The sequence below is a fragment of the Pyxicephalus adspersus genome, chromosome 12, assembly GCF_032062135.1.
Source record: "Pyxicephalus adspersus chromosome 12, UCB_Pads_2.0, whole genome shotgun sequence".
Classification (NCBI taxonomy): Eukaryota; Metazoa; Chordata; class Amphibia; order Anura; family Pyxicephalidae; genus Pyxicephalus; species Pyxicephalus adspersus.
The window spans coordinates 47,983,022-48,001,084 of NC_092869.1; the positions used below are offsets into that span (position 1 = coordinate 47,983,022).

The 18,063-nt window shown below is 39.3% G+C and overlaps 1 protein-coding gene across 1 annotated transcript in view; it reads left to right on the plus strand.

Moving 5' to 3' along the window:
- Positions 1-7,855, plus strand: part of DICER1 (dicer 1, ribonuclease III) — a 25,358-nt gene extending 17,503 nt beyond the window's left edge. The window contains 1 exon segment of the mRNA XM_072428537.1: positions 752-7,855. Within this exon segment, the coding sequence (XP_072284638.1) occupies positions 752-917 (166 nt within the window). The 3' untranslated portion in view covers positions 918-7,855.
- The last annotated feature ends 10,208 nt before the right edge of the window (positions 7,856-18,063 follow it).

Consider the following 18,063-nt stretch of genomic DNA (forward strand, 5'->3'; position numbering starts at 1 on the left):
AGCCTGCAAAATGTTCCTCAGAGCATCTGACCCTGCCAGAACTTTACAAGCCTAATGGTGTCCCTGGTAATGACATGGAGGGGAATGTTCCCCGTTCCCCAGTGTCTGTTAATAAATAGACAGGTTCTCTTCCCAGTAATACTGCCAACTGTATTCTAAGTTTTCTTGTGTTACCTATGAAATCCCTGGTGTTGTGGCTCCTGAAAGGGGACCAGTCACAGAAATATTTGTAAAGATCAACCGCTCCCTAAAAACAAGCTATTTCTGTCCGTCTGAATAAACGTCATGCTGCTTCTCCATAGTGCAGAAAATGTTATTGATTGGAACCCCAGATCTTAGATTGTAAGCTCTTCTGGTCAGTGTCCTCTCCTCTTGTGTCACTGTCTTTCTGTCATTTACAACCCCAATTTATTGTACAGCGCTACGTATTATGTTGGTGCCATTTAATTACGGTTTAAAAACAATGAAACAAAAAAAACAAAACCGATGCAGCAATACATTTGTACATGTTTCTTCTTTTGGTTTAGATATGTTATTCTCCCCTCTACCCCTCCTCCCTTATGACACAGCTTGAACCTTAAAAATACATTAAAATCATCAAATGCCCACCGGTGTTTGCTGACAGAATAAATGTGTGTGAAATAAGAATAAAGAACCATTTTTTAGCTTTTTATGTAAATTGATTATTAGTCACTCCAGTTTCTTTTGGCTGAAAAAGTAGCAAAATCGTAACTTTATTTTTCCCCCACAGCCCCGCGGAAAGAACCTACGACGGCAAAGTCCGTGTCACTGTGGAAGTCGTAGGCAAAGGAAAATTTAAAGGGGTCGGCCGGAGCTACAGAATTGCCAAATCTGCCGCTGCCAGAAGGGCCCTTCGAAGCCTCAAAGCAAATCAACCTCAGGTCGTATCCAGCTGAGAAAAGGATTCATCAATGTGAGAAGTCCATCCGGCGAGTGTAACATACCGGGGATAACTTACCTACTGGCGTTGAGAGGAGCAAATTACAGGCGCAAGTAACGATGAAAACGTGTCTCGGATTGATAACCGAGCGCGTCGTAGTACTATAGCCCATGTCAATTGCAAACCCCATTATGGACAATTTTTTTTTTCCAAATCCACAATTTTTTTTAATACAGGCTGGAAAAGAATTCTACTTGTGAATAGAATTATGATTCAGTATTTTTATCCCATTCACTTTTTTTTTCTCCCTTAGAGCCGCTTTATAAGCTGATATAACCAGATCCAGTGGGGCGCTCTTACCATTTATTTATTTTATTTTTTTGTCCAGGGTTTCATGCAAAAAAAAAGGAAAAATTCAAACATTTTTGCACTTATGGGGACACAGTTTTGTGTCAAGGAGTAACTATAACTTTGTATAAAAAAAGGATGAATGTTAATAATCAGAAGGACAATTTTATGCCACAAAGTTACTATTTAACAAAATTCTACTGCCTTATAGACAGGAATATCACCCTCATCATTCACCCTATCATTCATCCCAACAGGTCTGACCTTGACTCCACACAACATGCATGCAGTAACTATTAATCTTGTTTTTTTTGTTTTTCCCCCAATATGTTCTAAAGGCTGTGACTTTAAATTATTTCATCATTATACCTTCGGTGAGCCTGGGTGGCGACTGAGTGTTTCTATAGAAAGGACAAAAAATGATTTCATTGAAGGCTGCGTAATGTGGAGAAGCTTTGGGCGCTTTTTTGTCTTCGTAACGTATGACATATCACATGTAAAATATGCTGCAGGATTTCTGTTTTAATCAGTAACGAAATTAGCACCTTCTTTTTTTTTTTGCTGTTTATTTCCTTGTCACATACCACCTGGGGTTCTGTTTTCAAAAAAGAAAAAAAAAAGTTTTGTGATGTGGGTGAGACTGCTGAATTTGTTGATCTGTGATTAAGTTGTGTTTTTTTTTTTTTTTTCGGGTGTAGAATAACTTTTCTGCGATTGGTTCATGTAGGCAGTGTTCACTTTGATTACCTCATTTTTTTTTCCTTCCCCACCTCTGCATGCTTTCTTCATTTTTGTCTCGGTGCTGTTTTGTTATGGGTTTTTTGTATTATGCTTGAAATGCGTATTTTATTTGCACTGTAACTATATTACCTCTTTAACTCATTTCTTAAAGAAGAAAAATAGAGAAAAAATTGCAATGCCCCCCCTCACCCACACTTTCAGAAAAGTTTGTTTCAACTACTTACACTAAGTCGTGAACCCTCAAAAGAAAATCATTGTTAGGAATTACATGCAAAAGAATTCTGTTTGAATTTATGGGTACCGAGTAGGATAAATGTTTGCGATTAGGGCCCATTCGCACCTGTTCATTAAGGGTTAACACATGCGTGAACATAAAATGTTACCTCTTGTGTTGCACCATCTTTTCTGGTCATTGGCACTCTGATTCAATAACCAATTGTTTAATCGGACCTCAAAGCATGGTTGCGTATATTGTGTGCTGCATTGGGGTAAAAGGCTATGAGCAGTTTTTGACTATTCCGATGTGTTAACATTCCTTGTATTTGAATAGGATGCCTTGACATAACTTGCACCAAAGCGGGACTAAACTTTACCTGTTCCCTCGCAGGGTGTCACCATCTTCCTTCTCTTCCTGCCGACGATCTTAGGCCTCGGGTGATGTATCTCCCGCCCAGGTATGTGGGAGTTCATTCATTCCTGGCACTGGAAGCCTGGTTTGCCGGGTATCCGGACAGCCAATCCGGAGCGATCGGACAGGTAGGAAGGAATATTGTAGACGTTGCCTGCCTTTCTGCAATGACCTGGCCTGATTGTAACTTTAAAAAGTTACAGAACGTGCAAGACATAATCAAAATCATCAGGACTGACCGGCAAGAATGGGCCCTTAATCCACCAGTTTTATTATTTTCCCTGCCTGGTGCACCCCAAAAAAATTCACATTGCAGTGTTTCTATTTTATTTGAAATGGCTACCGAATTCATTCATTTCCAGCTATCGGTCCCTGGGGTTTTTAGGAAAAGAAGCTCTTGGTAATTCTTCTAATGCCACCCAGAATAGTTTTACATTGGCGATGACATTACTGCCCGTACATGCTTTCCATATGTTGTCACAAAATACATTGCAGACACATTTTGGCGAGACCTCTGCCCGCCGTCGTCTGCTTCCCGTGCGTGTTAATTATTTCTCTGCTTCTGTCTAGTGTAAAAGATCCGGTCACCGAGCACTACTGATATCAAGACATTGAATGTTTTTTCTCTTTATTTATACGCAGCTTTTTTTATTTTTTTCATTTCATTTTGCATTTATGATCGTCCTAAAACTCAGGTCAAACGTGTCACATTTCCAAGAATACCAACCGAGAGTATTTTTAACAAAAAGTTTTAGTAGTCAACCTTTTATCAAGAACACCTTACATGAAATATACTGCTATTTATATATTTAACAGCAAGTCTTACTTTTTTTTTTTTGGGTCATTATTACTCCGAAATGTAGCGTGAAGAATCTAGATGCAAAAATGACATATCCTAATTTTCTGTACCCCTAACAAAATGGCACTATACAAAGGAAGGTCACCCAATGGGCCCAATTTATGCACCTGGAATGGATTTTCTAAAATCAGATGTTATATTACACCTATACCAGGTTTGCTGGATCACCCATGTTCTCCCATGATAGTCTATCTTCTCTTGATTTAATCAGGCCTGGTGTGTATAATTGACGTCTGTTCAGTGTTTTGGGAATAGTTTATGAAATAACGTAATTGTTATACACAGGTAGCGTCTGATAAAACAAGACGATGCAATTTTTAGGCATTTCAGTTCTAAATATAAACTTCAAACATTTCAGAAGTTTTTTTACTTTAATTCTAGAACTGAAAAATGAAAGCAACCTACTGTTGTCTTCATAGCTTGCTGTGTGCATGTCTCCTTTAAGGACGCATCTATCGTAGTTTGCTGCATTTCATTTAGTAGATTTTATCGCAGACGCCAACCTGCATTCTTTTTAAAGGGAGACTTTCAGTAACCTTTTTACCCGAAAGGCATTTTTTATTATGACTTTGGCATTTGTGCTCTGCTTTCTGTTCAGTGTTTTACCTATTCCATACACAGATCTGTAAATACTACCTCTATGGTCATGTGTATGGTCGGCATGCTTGCTTGAAGCATATGTGAACCCAATCACTAAAATCTCATCAATTGAGCATCGAGGCGAAATAAAAGATCTCTGCAATACATGCACAATTCTCCCAATGTTTTATCTCTTAACATGCTGCAATTATAGATAATTACCTGTTGATCAGCAGATATTATGTGGTTCTGAAGAGTGTGGTGTCAGCCCTGCCTATATATGATGTATTACAAAGAATGCAGGCTCATCCCAAATCCCCTTCCCCACTTCTTATCCCCATAGCTCTTCCTTGCCCGGCCTCTGCAGCCCCCCATCCATACCTCTTCCCTTGCACACAATTTCTGGTTGGATCAACAGGTATTTCTTTAAAACTTATTAAACAGATATAACAAAAACATATGTAATAGTATATTTAGCAGACAATATAAGGGGCAAATAAAATAAGTTTAACATGATGGGATTTAAAAAGTAATTTATTTTTAAATACCTGCCATGAACACCCTTGTTCAGCCACTTCCTGTTATTAGGTGACAACGCTCTCTCCAGTCTCCCAACTCAGCATTTGTAGTGGAGACTACGAGGGGCCTTGTAAACACATTAGTCAGCCACAGTTGTCACCAACATGACGATCTTCATGAGAAATGAATCCGTCAATGGGCAGGCAGGAAGTGGCCGCCGGCAGGTTGCAGGGTATCGGCAGTAATGCAGTATTTGATTATCGGTGATATTTGTATTTGATATGCAGTGCTATGACAGATATCACTCAGCTAGGACACAGTGTATTTCATTGCTGCTAATATGCACTCATTCATTTCTGTTGTCTTTTATGCAAGTCAGATACAGCCTGGCGACTTGCACAGTTGCTGAAGGAAGATCGTTCATATGTAATAAATTCCTGTGGCGGCCCCCCAATGGGCTGATTTGTATACAATCTATACACAAACAAGGATTTTTTTAAATGTTAATCATTTAGGTATTAAAGAAATTCCCTTTTAAATTGCATTCCGTAGAACCTCTTCTGCCCACTAGAGCTAATAGCACCCCTTCTTTTGCCTCATAGATTTTTTTTTTTTGTGCACCCCAAAAACTTTAAACCAGAACCTCAGTCTGAAATGTTGTTTCTCCTCTAAACCTCAGCTTGGTGGAACCTTCAGCCAGCGGAGTGTAGGAACCCCTCTGCCTTTGTCCAGTCTTAATAAAGTTTCAATGCGAAGCTATATGGTAGCCCCTCAGTAGCCACAGCGGCGACCCCAGATGGCCCGGACGGGCACAGCGCCTGTAAAGAGTATGAAACCTTGTATATTTTCCAGCTAAATCTCCAATTTACAATACTGTATTGGACCTAACTATGCTGCATATGTGTGTGTATGTGTTTTGAACGCTTTTTTTTTTGTTTTGTTTTTTTTTCTCATTTGCTGTTTTTATGTAGCACAAAAATAAGCATTGCACTTGGTACCGTGCTTTACCTCATTTCAAGAATGACTCTATGCTTAACAGGGAGAGGGAAATATTATGGTTTAGATTTTGCTGTCATTTTGATCTGAAAAAATAGGACCGGATTTGTGTTGCCTGCATCGTATCATGTTCTTGCACAGCAAACAATCGCTTAACGTATGTTCTGTATGATTTAGCCGCGGCTCGCTATGAAGCCGATGATTCTGTCTATCCTGTCCTCCTATCATCCGTCATGCCTTTTCATTCCTTTCTTATCCTAACCTTGTATTATAAACTGTGGGCAAACTACATTATTATTCCCCCTTTTTTTTCCTTTGCCTGTGTTGCGTTGCACAATGCCATTTAAGGGAAACTAAAGTGCCAATGAAATATATTGAGTTATCTTTGTAAAATTTTATGTGCTTCCTCTTTTTATTATAGCTCAACATTTGCATGCAGCAATGCCCAGGTGATGCTGCACTAGAGACTGCAGTGCCAGGTTAGCTAATAGTTATATGACTGGGATATATATGAATATATCAATGTGTATTGCATATCTGCATTTAGTTCAGCTTATATTTTTTACACAACAATAGAAGAACCTATTATTATTTTTTCTCTGCAGCTGCCAGGTTTCTGGGTGTATTGGATACCCAGTGCCATACTTGTGGTTCCATCTACCAGCCCTGACTTCCCCTCCCCATCCTCTATTGATTTAGGGGTTGGCAGGAAGAGCAAAAACTTTGCTGAACAACTTCTGCTGCCAGAGAGTCTTCTGCATCCACCAGGTTTCTGGGTGTATCGGATACCCAGTGCCATGCTTGTGGTGCCATTTGTCAACCTTGACTTTGACCTTCTCTCTCCTCTCTATCGGGAAGAGCCACAGAGAAGGGCTGGGGACTGGTCACACTGGGAAATGACAGATTCAGAAGAATATTTGGCATTAATGCAGAAATACTTAAAGAATCCATGATCAGGCCGGTAACAGGCGATGTTCCTTCTACTTGCCTGATGGCTAGGTTACTGTCAAAAAAAAGCTGAGCTGCCCATGTGCAGAGTCAGTTCTGCCAGGAATCCCGACTTGCTCTGGGTGATGTGGGAATGAGCAAACTCCTGCACACCTGTACTGCAATTATGTCATCCCGACCAATCAAGATGACAAATCTACAGGAAGAGAAGATAGCCGCGCCCTGCAAGGTAAGCGGGGCAGGTGAGTATTGTGGGTTTAGAGCCTAACTCCTAAAGCAGAACCAAATGCTTTTTTATACTCGCTTGTCATTGTTCTGACACTTGCAACGTCATCTTCCTCCTACTCATTAATTCTTCAGCCATCTTGATTGGCCAGGATGATGCAACTCCCATGTATGCATGCAGGGGATGCCGGCATGATAAGAATGCTTATTGCCGAATAGCCTTTGCCTGTCCCTTTTTGCAATAATGCCCTCCCTGATCCCAAATAGTTAAAAGCGGGCCTCGTATGTATGGGGGACACAATGGAGGGTTTTGTTATCTGTGAGACAGGACTGACCTAGACTTAAAGGAAAGTATTAATAAAGCTCAACCACTTATCAGCATTAGGAAGCAGATCCTGCAGAATATCAAATACGTCTTCATCCATGCACTCGCATAAGTTATGTTTACAGAGCAACTATAGTTTCCCTCAAAGCGTTGAAGCAACAACATCACAGTGCTGTTTTTCTCTGCTATGCTGTCTTACCACGTCGCGTGTTGTGGGTGTAATTTGCTTTGTATTGGGGATTGTTTTAAAAGTTTCATAGAATGTTGTTCGTCTTGGTGAGATGATTGCATGAAAAATGCTATAACCCCCCTCCCTCTCTCCTTTTTCTGGAAACCACTTTCTTCTTTCCCAGACACTTTCCTGGATACAAGAATAAAAAAATTATTTGCAGTTTTTCTTTTTTTTAAAGTATCTATGAAACTTTTGTACAATTGTCCACAGGCTAGCCAATCTGTGCACTTGCCTAATTTTTCCACTGCTGCGTCAACCTGAGCGTGAAAAGTTTGCAAGCAAGACATTGAAAATTTGCAGGCAGTCCTATTGTACATAGTGTTTGGAGGTGGAGAGGGGGTAGTCGGGGGCAGAGCGCTTGTAAGTGGAATCTGGACATTAAATTGTTATTGTCACATGCTGCAGCTGTCTCAAATGACTTTTCATACTGTAAAATCATACTGCAGGAATATGCAGTCTGCACCTTATGGATCACAAATACCTTTAATAGTTTTTTTTGTAATAACTGTAGCTGAATATATCTTCAATAAAGTTATGTTCTGGTTGTTGAAAAAGTTGTCTGTCCCTATTTTCTCATTACAGAATCGCTTCTATGGGATTGATATTGTAATTGGTGTTAGAGGAGAACTCTGGGCTGGTCAAATAAGTAAAATGTCCTTTCTACACTCGGTATGTGCAGGGTATAATCCCTATTTTATCAAGGTGGTGAGTCTGGTAGAGTAAAGCTACGTACACACTTCCAATTATTATCGTCGGAAAACGAACGACGAACGTTCCTGCACGATATATATGAACGATCGTATAGCACCGATACTGCACATAGAGATAACGACACGATCATTCGTAGATATTGTACACACAATAGATACGATCGTTTAAGCGATAGAGGAACTATGTGCACGACAGGAAAGTGAACGGACGTTCATTCATCACTCATGCTCTGAACATGGACGATCAACGAACGACCATACACACGAACGATGTTCAACGATCGTCGTCCAATCCGATCCGCCGGTCCGGTCGTTCGTTTCCAGCGACTTTCTTCGTTCGTCGGCGTCGTTGGTTACTTTTTTACGAACGATTTTTTGCCCAATCGATCGTTAGTCGTTCGATTGGAACGATAAAAATTGGAAGTGTGTACGCACCTTTATACTTTAACCTTTAGCCCTCCAGTGCCAAAATGTGGGTTGGCACCCAACATCACCTACAAAGCAGGACCTGTGGGTGGCTGTTGGACCTGTAATGATCAAAATGTCGGCAAGAAGGACGGCATCAAAACCAGAGCTATTGGTTAAAGACTAAGACATAAAGCAAGGTAAGATTTCAGGATGAGGAGTATTCTGTGGTCCACAAAATGTGCAGCTCAGCTTGAATGATGGCACTGCTTAGCATTTTAATATATATTTTCTATTAAAGCAGAACTAAACCTTTTAAATAAATTGTGACCAGACAAATTCTTTATTGCAGAAGCAACAAGTGAGGTCCCTTCCGCAATAAAATAAACTTACCTGACTGATTTTTTTTTTTTTATTTACTTACCTGTCCCTGCTTTGTCACTACTGCAGTTCTTTCCAAGTCTTCTTCCAAGTGTTGAATTTTCAACTGTCTTGATTGGCCAGGCCGGAATTATTTAATTCCATCCCATGTCCAGCATTTTGTGGCATACAACAGTGGCATCCAACCTTGACCTACACATGCTCACCTTGGTGTTTTCTATGAATGATTGTGAGCAGGCAGCAAAAAATAATTTTATGGAGAAGTCACCTCACCTGTACCTTCTGTTACACAACTCCTGCCTGCTTGTGTGTGTTTGCAGGACTATAGTGCGGCTTTAAAGCTGATCTAACATTGTACTTTTTATCAAGTGCTGATCAGTCCAAAAAATTACAGCTTGCATGTGTTGGGGGTTCTAATCCTCACCCTTTAGTGTATTCCAAGCCACTGATCCAGACACAGCCCTGGAATTCAGCTAATTGATGCACATTTGTATGCATGCTTGTTTCAGGTGTGTGACTGAGACTGCTGACACCAAAAGATCAGCTATACATCCAGGTAATCAGCAGTCTATAGAGTTCAGCAATGGCAGCTTAAATCATCCCTCAGTATAGGGTCCACTTTGAAAATTCCTTACAAGAAACACCTGAACAGGTGACACCTAAGATTTTAAGGTTCATTCTTACTGGCTGTTAGGAATGTTTAATGTGCAGACCACTGCAGCGACCTACACAACTGGGACCTCTACTATTGGTCCTAGATGGCATGCACAATAATGATGATCCTGTAGGGCGTGCACAATTGGCTCCTCTATTATTGGTCCTGTATGGCATACCCACATACATTGTATTGTGGTTCAGAAAACTTTCTCTCATCACTTTTTTTTCCCCAGATATGACCTGGTCTGAGTTTAAACTCAGTAACTTGAGACAAGCATGCTAACAAACCAGCTTTAATAGCTTGAGAGAATATGCGCCGCCTCCATCCTCCTTTTTTGGCTGGAGTTGGATGAAAAATCAGACACAGGCAAACAAACCCCTGTTATGGCTTCTCTGTGCCAGTAAATTTCAGAGCCCTGACATGGAAAATACTGCAGACATCGTGTTATCACATTTCGGGATTACATGTGGCTAGTGTCACATACAGGCTTAGTCAGTGAGGAAAAGCGCGGTATGCATGGTGCAGTGACCTCATGCATCTTTCCTAGACCTGGCTTCAGCCAGCATTGGTTTTGGTGTATTATGCATTTCACTGCTCTAAATATTTTAGTTTTACAGAAAAAAAATGCGTAGAAGCTGACTAATTTATCAAGCTGCAATGGCCATCTAGTTGTACTTTAAATGCTTACAGCTTCCAAAAATTACATTGGAATATGAACTATTAACTGATTAGTGTAGATTTTATGTCCACTGATATATTTTTTGCACCCTTCCACAGCAGTGTAAGCCTTGAAGGAGGTATGGTTTGGTGCTCTAAAACGCGTTAGTCTGCATTCTTCCTGACTCTAGAACTGTTGGTATGGTGCTCTTTATTGATCCACATTGATCCTTTATTGATCCACATTTCCTTTTTATGTTAAAATTGACAATAAACTACGTTAGCATCCTCAAAATGCACATTAAACTTGTTAAATTGAGTCTACCATTGTAGTTAACTTTTTCTTCATCTCCTGTAGTCCTTGATCAATCCACAATACAATCAAATCTTCCCCAGGAATACAAAGTAATTAAGGGAAAATTATCAATTTGTTAAACCATCAATTTTTAATTAACATCAATACAACTATAAAAGCCAAAAAAATAGTATAAAAAAAGTATATACACAGCATCAATTAGTCTGAAATAGATTGTTGTTGACTCTAATCGTCCATAAAGCCAGCCGCTGATATGTTTCACAGAGAAAAACTTGCTTCGTCAGACCTCAAATGCAAAATTCCATTTATAAAATACTAAATACAATAAAAGAATTCTTCAATAATCTATATAAATACAATTTTCTATATCCATCACGATAGAAACTTACACCTGGGCATGTAATATAACCCTCTTATCCATCCAAATAGATGGAGGTTATACAATAAATGGATCAGTATCCATGAATACCTAAGGTAAGACAAGGGCAAACATCTATAAAGCACAGGTTAATATACATCAATATACATAAACTGAAATGAAAAAACTAAAATACGACTCATTTCTTCTACCTGTGCCCAAAGCTGTCCATCATATCTGCTGCAGATAAGAGCGCATCCACTGCTTCCCCATTCTGGTGTCTCCACCTGTGCTGTCATGCAATTTATTTTCAATTAGGAATGCAGAAAAGTCTTTCATGTGAATTTACTATTGATATATGTTAGAAGTTAGAAGAAAAAAAAATCCAAACTACACCACTGAACTTTAAAACACCATCCACATATGTAAAACACCTAATACCAGTGTGCATGTATGTTCACTTGTGACTTCATGCATGCAGATGTGTGGTAATATATACCATATAATATATGTAATATATAACATGTAATATATGTCCTATGGGCTGCAGAATCCGTGAGCTGGAGCAAGGGTGCAATCAGTGAAAGTGAAGCTCCAACCTGCATTTTTCTTCGTAGCGATCTGTAAAGCAAATCTTGGTAAGAAATCATTTCAGCTTCATAAGACTCTCAGCTTCCAGGTCTACAGCTATGATGAGTGATTCCCCGGCTGGAATCCATTATTACAGGGAAAGTTGGTGAATCAGAACAGTGGCAGAAACTGACCAGTGAGTGAGAAATCCTGCAAATGGAATCTCTGGGACATCCTAAAGAATAAAAGCCACCATGTGACATACCCCTGCAAATGATTTAAAAAAGAAAAATGTTTATGGGCATATGATGCTTTAAGATTTTGGAGTATATTTGGGGCAATTTGTGTGCTTTCAGCCCAAAATGCGTGAGGTCAGATGCCGATATTGGATGAATAGGCCTGAGCTAGGTTTATCCCCAAAAGGGTTCAGTAGAGTGAGGTCAGGGTATTTGAGTTCCCCCCACACCGGACCGGTCAAACCATGGAGCTGTACACAGGGGACCCAAATTGGTCTTTATTGAACCTGTTACCACTAGAGCATCATTGTCCACACAGTCATTGCCATATCGTTAACAAGACCCTGAAAACACCTGATTGTTGCATATTATTGGCCATATTGTGTCGGTGTTTGGTTGAATGTGCACAATTTTGGCTATATAGTAGATTGCTCCTGGTAAAAGCAGACTTGTTTCCAAGATTTTGTGATCTCTCACTTGCATGGAGCATGATGGGCTATATAATTGGTTATCTATGACCACTTTACTGCTATCACCCTTTCATTCAGTTGTGATTGGAAATCCCATACAAAAGACTCATTTCACAATGTTAACACATCAGTATAAGCTCAATAGAGTTCAATAGAATTTAAAAATTACAGTCATGAGACTAAAATAACCTTTAAGAAGCTTGATTAGTCTGGGATATAAATGGTCCACACCATACTTGCTGCATTGGTTGGGCTTTTTTCCTTTAGAAAGGTTGGCAATTTTTCTTTATAGTGCCAACAGTTCAATAAATGTTTTTTCTTGTTGACTCTAAATACCTTTCTGTTATGGTAAATAACCTTAAACTAGCAATATAAATGGAGGTAATTCTCATGCCTTGGAAACCCCAAACACATTTTATCTTTTGCAGAGAACATCACGGACCGGTCAGCCTTCAGCCATTCCTTGTTGGTTATTGACATTGCCTATTGCTCGGAAGACACAGTTGGGAGAGATGGTGATTCCTCATCAATTTTTTCTTTAGTTGTATATAAGGTTGTAGGCCTTTCCAAAAAAATAATTCCAAAAGATTTTTCAACTTTATAAACAAATTCATGCCATTCCACAAGCTTCCATTATTGGTAAAATGCCATCCTTGAGCTCCAACCCAGTGGCTGCCTTAGGCTGAGATAGCGGCATCAGTAGCATTGCTTCAGTCTCCTCCTCCCTGATGATCAAATTGTTTTATTGTAACTTTATAGCAAATCACAGAGCATGAAAATTTAGGTAACCATAGCCAGAACTATGGTTACCAAAATTTACATGGCTCAGTCATTCCTGAGTTGCCATCTCAGCCCGGGATCTGGATGATGGCTTTTTCCTAGAGTCAGGTCCATCGATCCATGAAAGGTAATAAATGCTTATGAATAAACATAGTTTACCATTCATGGACCCACCATATAAAACATATTAGTTACTAGACCAGGGGTGCCCAATCTACCAGTAGATCTCAAAGGTAACGTGAGTAGATTGCGGAGCCCTGCCTTTCAAAATAAACTCTACCGCTCACAGGAGTTAAGTCCAAGTTTTTATTGTTGGTAGATCATTTTGACTTGGTCATTTTAAAAGTAGCTCACTAGCCAAAAAAGTGTGGGCACCCCTGTACTAGACCCTCATGAAGGTTGATGCCAGAGGTCAGCTTGGTTTCATTTATGATGGCAATTTGGAAACTTAAAAGTGGAACTGAAGTTCCGTTTTAAGTCTACTGTAAAAAAGAAAGAGACGCAGCAATCAATACAAACGCGTCAGTCAAGCCATTTATTTGCTACGGAAACTTTTACATACATATTTGTGAAAGTTATTAGTCCTTAATGTAAGTCAGCTTGTATTTTTACCTTTTACTAGCTCCTTCATAAAAACACCCCAACTACAACCAAGGGAAAACCCATTAAAACCCTTCTACAATCTCCTACAACAAAACCCCACAATACTCAAAAGCCGGCCGTAACGTCGAAATAACAAAGACGGAAAAAAAAAAAAAGAAAACCCTTTCTCCGAACGCAGAACATTATCACTGAGCTGCAGGAAATCTTTTGTTTGGAGCCCAATCTATTTGAGGTTTTTTCATTTGTCTAAAATATCTTGGAGAAAAACAGCATTAGGTCGGACTTTGAGAATGACATGAGAAGTTTAAACTTAAGCAGCAAAATATAACGGCTAATCTTATTTAAAAGTAATATGTGTTTCTTGAGTTAAAGCCCAGATTCGTACAACTGGGACCATTTGTTATTCAATATTTTTTTCTTTTTAGATTTTTTTTTTTTGAAACTGTGGGTTTGGTTCACAGTTGCTTCGTTCTACAGAGAAGCTTATTTTGCCAGAGTCCAATACTCCTGTGGCTGCGTTTAATAAAGAAACAAGCCTTGGGTAAGAGGATATGATTTTTTATGACATGCAGAATGCAAATAACTCTTAGCCTTCCTTGCCTAGACCGGGTTGGGGCTGAAGTGACGGGGTTTAATAGTGACTTATAACCTGCGCTGACAATGTGCAGACCTCTGCAACGTCATTTAACTCATTTATAACGCTCGCTGTAAAAACAAAGACATGGCAAATAAATATATGGAAAGTTCATTGTTTGTCATAGGGGGCCAGAGCCAAAAGTTTTTGGTGACCTCTTAAAATTCGGTCCCTTGCTAGTACTAAAACGTCTGTCACTCAGCGTACACGCTAACGCAATGTGCCCTCCGACCCTGCATAGACCTTGTTTTTCTCTCTTTCAACTGCTTGTATGAATTTCAAATCAGCTGCTTTTCTTTTTTTTGCGTCCAAGGATTACTGTAAATTGCAAGCTGACAATTACAATGCGCAGTGCACCGGAGAATTATTAATGGATAGATCTAGCGATGTCCTTTCAGCACTAAGCGGTGCCTGCTATTCTTCAGCCTTAATTAGATTCAGTGAGTGACTCCGGGTCGAGAGATTCAAAAGGTCGTCCAAGGAACTTTTTTGGAAATTTTTTTTTAAATTTTTTTTATCAGAGGAAAAGACCAATTGATCATCGAGGGCTCCTATCGACCATGTCTAACTCTCTAATTCACCGTCTACTTAATGACTTGTTTTGGCTTAAGAGGCTAAGTTATTTGACAGCATCAATGTCCTCTAACAATGCATGGCAGGTGGTTTTAATAAAAAGGTTTCTGTTACTTTTTTTTTCCCTTTTTGCTAAAAACAGAGCAATGGTGTAAGAGACACCATGGAGGCCTGTAAAACTAGTCTGCTGTAATACTCATAATGCTCTGAAAGCCCCTCAATGTGCACCGACCCCGCTATGATTTCCAATAGACAGGAGTTTGGGGACTTGCTGCTCGTTGTAAATCCCCCCCCCCTCCAAAATAACATTTTCTGAGCTCTAGATTCCTCAATGTACAAAGCAGACATCCAACCAAAGCAATTCTTCAATGTCAGAGCAGGCAGAAGGAGATACAACCTCTGTAGGGTTTTTATTGCTGGCTGGATCCCAAATGGGGCGATTCCATTTTACTTTTGAAATTTTGATGTCATGACATTATTCATATTGTGATCACATGGCTTTGTTTATTCATATTGTGATCTCATGGCTTTGTTTTTGAAGGTTTTTAAACTCAAGATGGTACAGATGGCGTAGATACTGTCCGCCTCTTCCTGGACCTCCAGGACCTTTTTCTGGTAATGAGACGTTCCTTCCTATTACCTAAGATATATCTTTGAATACCAATACCTAGCATAGGTTATTTATGTTCAGTTCAGCAGTATCTATCCCATTATTACACAATGGGAGATGGATACTAACAAATATGTGTTGCTGTATAATATCATGTTGTAAACCAATATTTGCTGAATACAACACAAGAGCAGCCTTATAACCCCTCTCTTTGCTTTCTTCCATAAAATTTTTATATTACTGTACTAAAGGGGTGGCTATATGTTTAACACTGTGAACTCAGAAAGTATTAAGGCAAACCCTCCTACACTACATTGGCTTTGTTTATAAACAAGCTATAGGGTTAAGGAGAGACGAGGAGAGGAAGTTATAGAACGTTCAGCTCAATATTAACCATCATGGCTAACACCTAAATCCACTATAAAATCTACATACAGTATACCCAAAACATTTTTATTCTGGATAGAATAGGGAACGGCTATCCCCAGCCGTCTTTCCTCTTCCTTACAGATTACTGTCATGTTTCCAGTGCCAGGAGCTTGTTTATTAGTTGTGTGGTTGGTGATTAATCTTGGTTATAATTCCAACACCCAAGTAATACATAGAATCAATTTGTTTGTGTATAAAGAATACAACAAGAAGAGAAAGGAGGGTTTTTTTTGTTTTAATATATTGAAAAATAATATATTGCAAATGTACAATCTTTTATTAAACCGCTTGTAAGACCCTCCCTCCACCTGTATTAAACTCATACAGTGGGGGTGGAGTATTTTCACTTCAAAACTAGACAATGGTGTCTGTTAGTATTGTTGAGTACATACAGTATGTTGCTGTTATTTCTCCCTTGATTCCCAACGCGTTTCGCCCTGCTGGGCTTCTTCAGGGGACTGGGAAACCGTGGAAAATACAATAATAATAATAATCTATCATCATTCATATGTATCTATCATTAATCATTTTATGTAATCAATGAACATATGAAATTTTGTAATTTTTACCATATACTTCACATAATAGACATTCCTTAAAACTCTGTTATCATGTCGATACCGCAAATAATAATATAGGTCGTGTCCATATTTGGTTAAAGTAATCATCCTCTATATTATCAATAAAAGTGCAAAAATAAAAAAGAACTTGTTTCTATTTGTTAGCACTTGATCACAGGTACCATAGTAAAATATCTTATGCTTACTTTGAGCAGAAATGGCTGAACATGCTGACTGTTCTAAACATAAATGAAAACCCATTATAGGGAAAATAACGTTGGGGTTATATGTTGATGGTATATATATATATATGTGTGACCAAGTCTGAGTTGTCTTGGAATAATATACATTTTTGGGTAATTACATCATTTTTGGGTTTTCACTTACTGTGTAAATTGGGATTTGCTTTTTAGGATTTTAGTTGAACCTTATTGTAACTCCTGTAGGATCTGTAACTTGTTATAATAAATTGTTGGGTGTTAGTATTTTTCAATATATTAGAGCCAAAAAAACCCTCTTTTTCTTTTTCTTGTCGTATTCTTTATACACAATACAGCAGTCATTCCTGATTGGTCATCCATCACCCCAGCTTTTTACATGATTTTCACCCAAGCTAAGCACAAGCATTTATCCCAGGGAAAGTCATCTGCCATATGTATGTAGCTTTAAAGTGGTTTCCCTCACTTCCTTTTCCGGTGACAACCTTCTACTGAACAGGAAGTGGTACAATATCTGCAGCAGGTAAAAGACACCAAAAGAACCTAAAGAAGAAGCACAGGATCCAGAGAAAGCCTTTATTATGGTTTGATAAATGAATCCAATATGGTGGCTCCAAAATACACCCCACACAGGCATTGCATGATGTATGTAGAACATCTTTGCCAGGTAATTCTACGCTGAATTTAATTACAGATAAAACCATTTTGACCATTTTCTATCTATCTACACACTCCAAGATGCTCCAGCCTTACCCATTATCCCTTCATCCCGACTATCATGGAGCTGGTGCTGTGTAATCCCACTACCATCCTGCAGGGGGACATTGAGCTGGGCTGCCAATATCTAATTTCTTCCCAGGCTCCGGGGTTTCCACACTTCCAGGACTTCCAGTTCCACCAGATGAGGAGAGTGAAACATTGACTTGACCCCAACTCATCGCCAAGGAATTGTTTCCTGACAGATCATTAGGATTATTTATTTTTTTAATTACATTTACCTGATTGGGGTTTGCAACGTTTTACATATCTCAGCTGATTTTTTATCATTGATCTGCGGAATTTAGAATAATTGGTTAATTGAGGTTTACGTCTCTTCAGAGATAACGTTTCTGCATGGGATGGGCCGCGGGTGAAGCTGCCGCCTGATAATGACACTGACAGATGGAGAGATCGAAACGCTCGTCTGACTAATGAATATTCATCCTGCAAAACAGAAAATTCCTAAACCTTGATGTGGCCTCAACCTGGAAATGAAATGATGAAGTCTGGAGCCGCTGGATAATTCTGCCGATTTCCTTCATCAGAGAGGATAATATTATATATGAAAAATAACCCATCTGCCGAGACTCTGCAAAGATACGAGCAAGCGAAATTTGTAATTTCGATCTTGCGGCGAATCGGGCCTATCTCACTTACAGAACATGTAAGCCTTGTGATTTGCCATGAGGTCGTGTTTTCGATGAATTTAGAGTTCATCTGAGTTCGCCTGCAGTCACAGCTGATTGGAGGTACCCGTGTGCCTCCAATCAGCTGTGACCACAGGTTCCCACGGTCATTGAGCTGTAACAGCCCAGGGACCATGGGAATCTGCACC